At 42.6% G+C, this 10,379-nt stretch overlaps 1 protein-coding gene across 1 annotated transcript in view; it reads right to left on the bottom strand.

Annotated features, from left to right (window-relative positions):
• LOC103925593 (protocadherin alpha-C2-like) overlaps positions 1-10,379 on the bottom strand; it is a 67,718-nt gene that overhangs the window by 40,960 nt on the left and 16,379 nt on the right. The window contains exons 3-4 of the mRNA XM_009334325.1: positions 8,485-10,371; positions 1-37 (exon numbers count right to left, since the gene is read on the bottom strand). Of these exons, the coding sequence (XP_009332600.1) occupies positions 1-37; positions 8,485-10,371 (1,924 nt within the window). The remainder of the gene's footprint in view (positions 38-8,484; positions 10,372-10,379) is intronic.

Below are 10,379 nucleotides of genomic sequence, written 5' to 3'. Positions count from 1 at the left end.
ATGCAGAGTAGCGCCAGTCAGGATTGGGGTGTTTCGGCTGTAGAAACAAAAGCCCAGGATAATGTTGTTAATGTATGTTAAACATGCTGAAAAGCATATGCATCTGGCTAATTTTGTCAGAAGAGTCTAGATGGAGCTACTCAATATTTGTGAACATTCAGAACTGCCAAATCCTTCTACAAATCTAAAGAAACTTTCAAATGGACACACAGAGATTGTCTCTGCAAAAAAGAAACTTGTTTGCATGCCAAGGCCTTTGGCTAGAGATGATCTCTGTGGAACATTTAAGAATGGAAACTGGTGGACAGTTATTTCGTACATTCATCAACATTCTGGGCATAGGGAAAAAACCATCATAAATCCATAATACACGTTGTTTGTTTACCTGATAAGCCGGGGAAACTCGAGCTCCTGCACTGAATAGCATCTGCCTAACGACGTATAAAATACAGCCCCCTGTGAAGGGGACATGCAGGGTAGTCTGCTGTGAGGTTTCTTCTGGCATTTACTGTGCTGCAGAGGACTGCACTAGATTATATCAGATTTGCAGACTGAAGAAAGTCTTTTACCAAAGGCAGACATGTTCTTTCATAATATCAAGAACTACTGCATTCTCCATATTCATGAGAGGACATAAGAGGTGGAAGGGGAAAATAGCCAGCAATACCCTTTGACCAACAAACCTCAGCATATGCTGATCTGCTGCAGAATGGCTTGCTAAATATGGAGATAATTAAGAAATCCTCTGTTGATCAAAATCCAGAAAATCTCTTTTGCATTGTCAGGGGACCATCACAATAATTTTCAACTACAGCCAATGAATGCAAGCTCAGGTCCTTTAAGCCCTAAGCACATAACAAGGTTATTTCTCAGGATTCTCAAGACATTATTCTGTAGGTGATATCACAGCCAGTGCTCAACTTCAGGCGCTTGAATTCAAAGAGAGAACTTATGTCCAGAAACATAATGGACTACACTCATTCCTGGTGTGTCTTGTACAGTGCCAAACACACAAATAATATATGACAGTAATGGTTTAATTCTCTTCAAGCTATTGGAGGCAGATAAGAAATGAATTTTGTCCCATTACTTGAAAGAGAAGAAGAAAGTGTTGAATGTTCTGAATTATTTAAAGCCAACTCTGTCTTTCCTCTTGAGATTTGGTGTATGCTTTTCCCTGGATCAATAGGTTTTATTAAAATAAAAATGGAGCAATTACAACTTACACTATCACTCTATCACCATATTTCCGGGGTCCAGCATCACTCAAGAGTGAGGTGCTCTTGGATGATGTGCATCCTAGTATTCTTTATGGTCTGAGTTACACAAAAGGGAGGAGGCTGCTATTTGCAACCACACATTAAACATCTGTGCTAGCAATTTCCTTCCCATTTAGCCCCCAGTTCTCTGGCATGCTCAGGTTCTGCTGAGGTTAGCAGAAAGTGGCTTGACAAGGAGCCCATTATGCATGGTTCCAGTATTTTCTGATTTGTTCAGTTTTGGCCCCGGTCCCAGGGATGTCAAAGCAACTCTGAAGTCAACCATGCAGTAACAGCCAATGAAAGAGGATAGAAAATAATACACACTGATCAGACCCTCTCCTGAGTTTGCCTTTCTTGACGTATGAAGGGTGCTGACACCAGAAGATTTGACTTTTCCTCTGCTGGGGATTTTCTTACAGCAGTGGAACTGCTGGGCTGGGGGGAAAGCCCCTTTGCTCTTTTTTGTGATGGGAGAGGTGCAGGTTACTGATATGCACAGGATTATAGGCAGTGTGAGAAGAAGGAATCTTACCACAGTCCCAGGCAAAGCCCAGATGAAGTGAGATTACATCAAAGAACTGGAAAGGTCTGACACGAGTTAGATAGGAGTGAGGAAAGTGGAAAACAGCCACTTGCTCACAGTATATAGATTTTTGGTTTTCAGCTGAGAGCTTTCCAGCTCTTGGCTAGAAGAAAAAAACCTATGTTTTGTTGCAGTGGGAACTTTCAGACACCAGATCATAAATGGGTGACGATGGCAGGAGAAACTCATCGGTTAGAAATTCATCGTTCACTCACTCCACATGCATGGACCAACATTCACCATGTCAATATAACAGAAACAGCAGCAATTAGGAGATTGTGGTATTTTCAATTTTTACTATCCAGAAGCTGTGGCATCTTGTGGCCACTCCCAAGCAGTTCTCTACTTGTTATTACTCTTTAGGCAGGGCTGTAGTGCTGCTCCCAGAGGAGCAGAAGAAGGAAGGAGGGGACAGGATCGGAAAAATATACTCTGGAGGTGGAAATATCTATTGCCACAGTTGACTTTCAGACCTTTCAGGGGCTGTTTTTTGTTTTTAACTGTGAAAAATTCAATGTCTGGGACTTCTCTACTTTTTGAAGTCTTCATAGGAAGAGCAGGCAGTTGGGCAGCAGTCTGCCTTTCTCTAAACCTATTCTTACCCAGTTTTACCATGTGCACACTGCTTGACTGGGAACTTTCAGACCTCAGCAAGAGACCTGTCTTTGTCCCACACTTGTGTTATCACAGGCCAATGTCCTGCAGCTGGCAAAATTGGTGAAATTCCAATTTTGTCAGTGTAACTGGCTTCTCCTTTTGTTCTGTTACAGACTGTAATTCTTTAAGATCCTCTGGTCATAAGAGAAGAGTTGTTTCAATACATCTTTAAATGAGATTGGGCAATTAGGAGCGAGAAAAGTAAAAAGCATGACCAGTAACAGAAGTGACGGCATAGTAGAAGAAGCAAACCTGTTCAGTAATATCTTTCCCCAGTTCAGATGCAGCAGTGTTGTTTCTTATAGATCCATCAGGCATTCACAATCTGCATGCTTGGGTTGGCTTTTATCTCTGGCTATCAACAGTCCACCTTTACCAAAACACCCACTGAAACCTGCCACATTGACGTGTGCTGCCACACAACACGCAGTCACTGTGTCATAACACGATATGGCTGATCTCAAAGTAGAGCAGTGTCTTCAGCACAGTCCCACAGGACAGGAGCCTGCACAGGAGCTGTCAGTTGGCTCCTCTGCAAAGCCCTGTCACAGACTTTGCTGTGAGAAGTGTAGCTGTGTCATAAATCAACAACACCAGGACAAGGTACAGCTGGCCAGGAAGCATGAGTACAGAGAGGAAGCACAAAGAAGAATACAGACTCTGAAGTGGTCCAGATGCTTCCCAGTTGTATATCCCCATACTCTCGCTATGTCACACAATGCTGACGGAGATATTACTGTTCCTTTTACCCTCCCCAGCTCCCAACTCATTACAAGACCCTGTTTATCACACGCCAGCCCTTTCTACTAACTTTAGGGTAACCTTAGCTTGCCATTTCCCTCAGAGATTTTTGGAAGCCATGTATCAAGTCCAGTGGTCCTGTCCTTACCTCGCAACAGTGGAGGTGAGGGAAATCACATGATCCAGCACAGAAGTAATCAACCATTCCCTGTTTCTCCCATCACCTGCTTTTTCTGATTTAGTAACAGCACACATCATCATAGTTGTGAGATGAGTCAAGATCTACCCAGGTGCCTATAGGAGTGGTTGTCACTGCACCAGGTGAACACCTCATGCCAAAAGTTTGCCCCTGCTGGTTCTTCCAGGCACCAGGGTTACATTCTGCCAACCACATAACCACAAGCATTAATGTCACGAGTCAGAAACAACCAACCCTACTGAAAGTCTGATAAACAACGTGAATGTATAATATAAAATGGAGCCACCTTAATAGCAAAAAAGCTCATGCAAAATTTCACACAGTTGTTTTCAAATTGCACAGCATGGGTTAATTTAAGAATTATATAATTGGTTCATGGAGAATAAATATAATTAAAAATATATTGTTACAGACATTTTGCTCAGTCCTTTTTTTTAGCTAATACTTTAACACAGTAAGGATTTGTCCTGGGGATAGAAGGAATTTTTAAAGTTTTTTAATGTTGTCCTGATCCCATATTCATGAAAATCAATGCAAAGCCTCCCATTGACTTCAGTGGGTGTTAGAACAGGGCCTGCTTGAGGTAGAGAAGTGTGAGTCAAACATTTACAAACAGCTACCAGATGATGAGACTGCTAAAAGCATCCCACTCCTTTCCTATTTCCACACAAAAGCACAACAGAATGACATAAGGTATATTTATCAAATACATCCGCTTTGAAGCAATAATAAAAGGCCTTTTAGAACCTCTGACCACATACAGCTCTGCTTATTTTCCAGTGAGATGATGCTGACAGATGTGGGGAAGCAGAGGCTTCTATTCCTGATTTCCTTCTGTAAATGTTTAGAGTTAATTTGATGTGGAGAACAAACTATTTATAGACTGAACATGTGTTTATCATACAAGAAATCAGAATGGAAACTGGAAAAGGGTGTAATTCAGAAGCCCAAAGATTTTCTGTCTGGCAGCGTTCATTTGCATTCCTAACTCTGAGAAAACTAAGGTGAAGGAACAGGCAAGTGCATCTGTAAAGTATACTTAATGAGTTCCAAGAGAAGGAAAACTCCTCTGCTTAATATTGGATGCAAATTTCTGCTGGCACAGCAGTAAGCATCAAACCAAGAGTCCGACTGCCCTGAAGCACAGAGCACTGTCCCTGCTTAGCACAACAGGTTCAGATACTGCCACTAAACAAAAGAACAAACATTTGTAGTTAACCTTTACAATGTCAGTGGGGCTGGAGAATTTCTTAAAGGCTTAAGTTCTTGAACTGAGACTCTAAGGTATTCCACCATTAATACCTTTAAAGCCTCTGTGAGAAATCTCTTGGAAAGACTGCCCCTGACAATGCTGTGGGTTTACTAGATTTAGACACTTCAAAACATGCTTGCGTTTTAAAGCAGTATCAAGATGTGTTCAACTCAAGTGTTGTTTGCGTTTTTCCATGTGTTTAGCAAGCTGGTTTTGAAGTGCAAAATACAGAGGAAGAGCCAGAAGCAGAGCAAAGAGCTGTAAAACTCCAATGAAGCCCTGGGTCTTACCATCACCAATGTGCAGCTTTTGTTCCTTCTGAAAAGCGTGCAGAGAGCACCATGCAAATTTATTTATGAACATCACATGAACCATCATATTTTGTCAGCCACCTGTGTCACCACACAAAAAAGGGTACAAGGAAATGTATAATCAGAAGAGCTGATATCTATTTCTATCAAGTATCCAGACTGCCCATTCATCATTCGGAATGTGCCAGGCTGCCTTCTGGGGCAGAAAACTTCAGTTAAAACATATGTTGTTTTGATTGTTATTCCCTGCATTGAAGGGAAAAGGTTGTCATGAGACGCAAGACATAATGAAGGAGCTTAACTGCACAGAACGTTAAGAACAAGACGGAAGAGATGAAAAGACAAACCAAGGACCAGATACTAACTACTTGGACATCACTTGGCATCTTTACAGGCATATGATGAAAGGGACTCCAGACTAAAGTACTGAATCCTTTCCTGAAAATGATGGATCATCACTGCAGCAGTGCCCAGTAAAAAAATCACATCTTCACACCCCCCCTTCACATCTGCGTGCACCCCCCTTTCGAAAGGCAGGAATCCAGGCTGCCCATAACCTCACACAGTGTCAGCAATGAAGCCACAGTATTTTGCTGTCTCTATATTTTGCCTACACTGCCTGCCTGGTCACCCCGCAGTAGTTATTTAGCTGATGAGAGAGCGATACCCATTAACCCCACGTTCTGATCCTTATTCACCAGACTCCTGCCAGCAATAACTGTTTCTAAGGTTTTCAGTGCAGCTGTGTTAGTACATTTCTTCTTCTACAAAACACACTTGTTTTGAGATATTCTTATAAACCTATAAAGGACCAACAGGCAAGCAGGGTGAATGCAGAAGCACAGGCTGTCTTGCAGAAACAATCTTCCATTTCACCATCACTACGCTAGCAGTACAAGTCAGAATAGTCACACGGGAATGAGCGCTTCAACAGATAGAAAGAATTCCCTACCTAACCTTAATACCCTGGGTTTTCCCTTCCACTGCATCCTTCTAATGACCCAATGAAGTCAGTCACAGCTTAGTGTAAAGTAATAATTAACATCTTTGACCTTACTAGTAAATATGAAAAGGACTAAGACCTTATTGCATCGAGTGTTACTGAGATTAATCCCAAATAACTTTGAAATTTTTTTCCTCTCACTGTATAAACATTTGCAAAATATTACCCTCTGTGAAACCCTATGTATGACATGCATGCATAGAAAGCCCATTCACCTGGTTCCACCCTCATCACTGAACAACTAATAGAAGATCAATTTCCCAAAACTGTAAAAAAAAAAAAAACAGAAAAAAATCGACCACATTATCCAAAAGTAACATACACATCAGAGACTAACTTTCTAAATCAATGCAAGGACAATGATACCTGTTGCTATGCTTCATAGGTGAAGGCGTGGGCTTTTAAAGACTGATTAAAAGTTCACTTTACCTAAAAAGAGAAACACAGTTCTCTGAAGAACTAGTAACACAAAGATCATTATCCTCAAAAAGTAGAATTCAGTGTTGCTAAGCAATGGATGGCATTTTCAGTGCATATGCTGAGCTTGAAACAAAGGAAAGACAAGAATTTATAGTATGTAATTAGCTAGGAACTAGTAATTAGTGAATGCCATTACATTCACCCATTTTCTCATGTACACCTGGCATTGATACATCTTCATGATATGTACTACCATGGGACCGTTTAAGAAGCAGAAGCCTAAGAAAAGATCTTGTGATGAGTAGAACTTGTCAGAATTTCACCTCTGTATACATCATACAGAACTATTTGAAAAATCGATTCCTCTTTTGGCTCTTAACTCCACACAGGCAGGCATTCATCAGTTTGTTCTATATGTCTCTCTCTACTTTTGTACTCCAAGTTTGGGCTGGCTTTGCTGCCGCTGCCTGCTCTGCACTGGTGTTCAAAACTTGCTAATTCATTGCATTCAATGGAGTGATCTCTAAAATGTGATAGGAATCTGTCTGTTAAACTAATCTCCTACTGCTCTTCAATCCAAAGTGAAGCCATTTTCAATTATTGCTCCTCTTTGTTTTCCCCAGAAAATCAGATTTAAGGTGTGTATTTCACTCTTTGATTCTTCAGCTTACATGCTTATAGAGTCTGTCTCATGTTCCCTCGTATATCAAACAGATTCCAGGCATTTTATTATACTCAGAAAGATTTTAAGGTACAAAAACTGTGTAGAAAAAGAAAAAACACCTCCCCCATACCCTGCCACTGTGGTTTATAGAAAAAACACTGCATTCATTTTAAATGGATTAGTTTTGAATGGATGATCATGACTCTCTAAAAGCATTTTTATGGAAGGCTTGCTAGTCCTTCAGATTTGTGCATCTTTGTGTAACTAAACAACAGTTGCAAAAGATGTTAATATCTTCATATATGAATAAGTATAAAGAAATGTTATATTTCTGTGGCAAGAATACGCAAGTCAGGCTCCTTTCTATCCCACCACAGTTACTCCCCTAGCTTTCCCACGTCTGGAGGCATAGCACACATTAATGCACGAACTGATCTTATGTCTGTCACAATTGTAGGCTACAAACAACACACAGTAATTGCAAATTTTTCCTTTTGTGAACCAGAATTAGCCTCTCCTGTGACTGCTTCTCGGCTTAGTTCCAATATGTGTAGAAAGGAAACTGTACAGAGCATGCAAACCACACACTAACTGCAGACTGCCTGTATGCTAGCATAAAGCAACCGTTAATTCTTCACTGTGGGAAAATATTGAAAAGGTTAATACACTGCTGGTTAAACCATAGGTATTAAACAATTTTCAGTAGCAACCCAGCAGGTTAGAAGTTGTCACACCGTAACGTAACGATGGTAACTTGCTGTAATTCTCTACAAAGATGTCACTGGATTGTCACTGTCCAGAAAGCATGACATGCAGCACTGGGTAGAACAAACATTACCAAAGGAGGGATTGCAGTTTTCAGACAACTAAAGCATGCCCACATTAGTAAGCAATATTATTGCAATGATCTAAATTCAACAGATTTGCCTAGGTATGAAATCAATGAATCAATCTATAACTGCCATAAAGTAAACTACTGATTTCCAGGCTAATCACTTTTTAAATTTTTTTCCCTGCAATATTAGTTTTAGCATTAAAAATTTAAGACCACATGTGTCATTCCCTAGCACTCTGTGGCAGCAGGCAATTTTAGATCTGTAAAAGAAAAGGGAAGGAGGCAATACTCTATACAGCAAACGCCGCAAAAATGAAGTGAATCTCAGACAACAGATGCATACTGAACTTACCAAATGGACCCTGAAAGTCCCAGTATTTACCTAGAAACAAAATGTATTGCACAGATTAGAATTCATTAGAACCATGTTTCATAGCTGGGTGAGCCCAGTGAGCCCAAAAGGGAATATGCTTAATCTGAGTTTTCCAGTTTGAACCTCTGCTTAAGTACAGATTTGCCCAGAGCACTGTGCTGACCATTTATCAACGTAGCCTCACCTCATTAGGAGTAATGGAGTCATTTTTAAGTATGATCAGGTTTTGTGCACTCTGCCCACTCTGTCCTGTCAGATGCCTCTCAGTCATCACTGCAGAGGGAGCAGTAGTTCCTGTTGGGCCACAGGTATTGTAAAACATAAAAGTGTCACTTCCTGATCCTGCAGTTAGGCATGCCTTATAGCAGTAGGTCTTAGTGAGAGACCCATTGCCCCTCACTTCAATGAAATGGGGTTGTACTTTTAAACCGTGGGGCAACCTAGCATCGATGTTGTTGTTGGCCTGCTTGTACAATTCAGCAGGGCACCGTTCTCTGACCCCACAGAACCCTGCACAGCAGGAGTCCCCATACAGACTGTATCTGTAGCACTTGATAACAGTAAGCCCAATGATTGTGAAAAGGAAAACGAAGGAGATGGCGCTCAAAGCGATAATGAGATAAAGAGTGATCTCTGAGTAGTTGCTCGGACTTTTAAAGTGCCTTCTTGTATCAGGGATGATTTTGGAAACTTTGTCCACCACGGCAACAGTGATGGCTACTGATGAGGACATCGGTGGCTCTCCATTGTCTCTCACCTCCACCGTCAGGTTGAAAGTAGGTGTGATGTCCTCCCCCAGTTTGCGAGTAGTCCTAATCTCCCCAGTATGGAGCTCTACCCTGAACAAACCTGGATCTGAGGTTTGCACCAGGTGGAAGAACAACCAGGCATTTTGTCCTGAGTCCCCATCGATGGCTATAATTTTGGTTACCAAATATCCAGCATATGCCGAGCGGGGGATCATCTCCAGGGCTGCTGAAGTGTTGGTTGAGGTAGGGTACAGAATCTGTGGAGCATGGTCATTCTCGTCCACCACGTAGATGTGGACAGTGACAGTGCTGCTCAGCGGTGGGATCCCGGCATCCTGAGCCTGGACAACCACCTGGAACTCCCTTAGTGTCTCATAGTCAAAGGACCTGACAGCATACATGTTGCCGCTATCAGATTTAATGGAGACATAGGAGGCGACAGGTAGCCCTTCAATCTCCCCATCTAGTAGAGAATAGGATACATAGGCATTTTCAGCGACGTCTGGGTCAGTGGCTTTGATGGTGCACAGCAAAACACCAAGGGGGTTGTTCTCAGGAATGTAAACTGAGTACACAGGTTCTTCAAAGTGTGGAGGATTGTCATTGATGTCAGAGATCTCCACATAGATCACCTTCTGGGAGGAGAGAGGGGGGCTCCCAGAGTCAGTAGCTGTAACTGTGATGTTGTAGGCTGCTGCTTTCTCGTGGTCCAGTTTGCCCTGGGTGATCAAGGTGTAGGAGTTCTTGAAAGAGTTGAGTGTGAAGGGGAGGCCGGGAGGAATACGCAGACTCACTTGCTTGTTCAGCCCTGAGTCCTGGTCAGTGACACTCATCAGGGCCACCACAGTTCCTGCCTTTGCATCCTCTGGCACTGGGCTGTACAGGGAGGTCAGGACCACCTCAGGAACATTATCATTGGCATCCACAATGTTGACCAGCACCTTGCAGTGCCCAGCCATAGAGACAGGGCCCTGATCAGTGGCTTGCACATAGATCTCATAGGAGGATGCCTCTTCGTAGTCCAAGGTACCATTAACCCGCACCTCCCCTGAATGTGGGTCCACACTAAAGAGCTGCCTCACCTTCTGTGGGGTGTAGCTGCTAAAGGAGTAGATCACATCCCCGTTGGAGCCCTCATCGGGGTCTGAGGCATTGAGTTTGACCACTAGTGTGCCAGGCAGGGCATTCTCCAGAAGGCTCACGGTGTAGGTGGAGCGGTCAAAGGCAGGTGGGTTGTCATTGGTATCCACAACTCGCACAGAGATCTGGGCCGTACCGGACTTGGGGGGATCCCCACCATCCACAGCAGTGAGCACCAGCTGCTGCAGAG

The sequence above is a fragment of the Pygoscelis adeliae genome, unplaced genomic scaffold (genome assembly GCF_000699105.1).
Source record: "Pygoscelis adeliae isolate BGI_AS28 unplaced genomic scaffold, ASM69910v1 Scaffold571, whole genome shotgun sequence".
Classification (NCBI taxonomy): domain Eukaryota; kingdom Metazoa; phylum Chordata; class Aves; order Sphenisciformes; family Spheniscidae; genus Pygoscelis; species Pygoscelis adeliae.
This window is presented reverse-complemented; position numbering and strand designations above follow the sequence as displayed.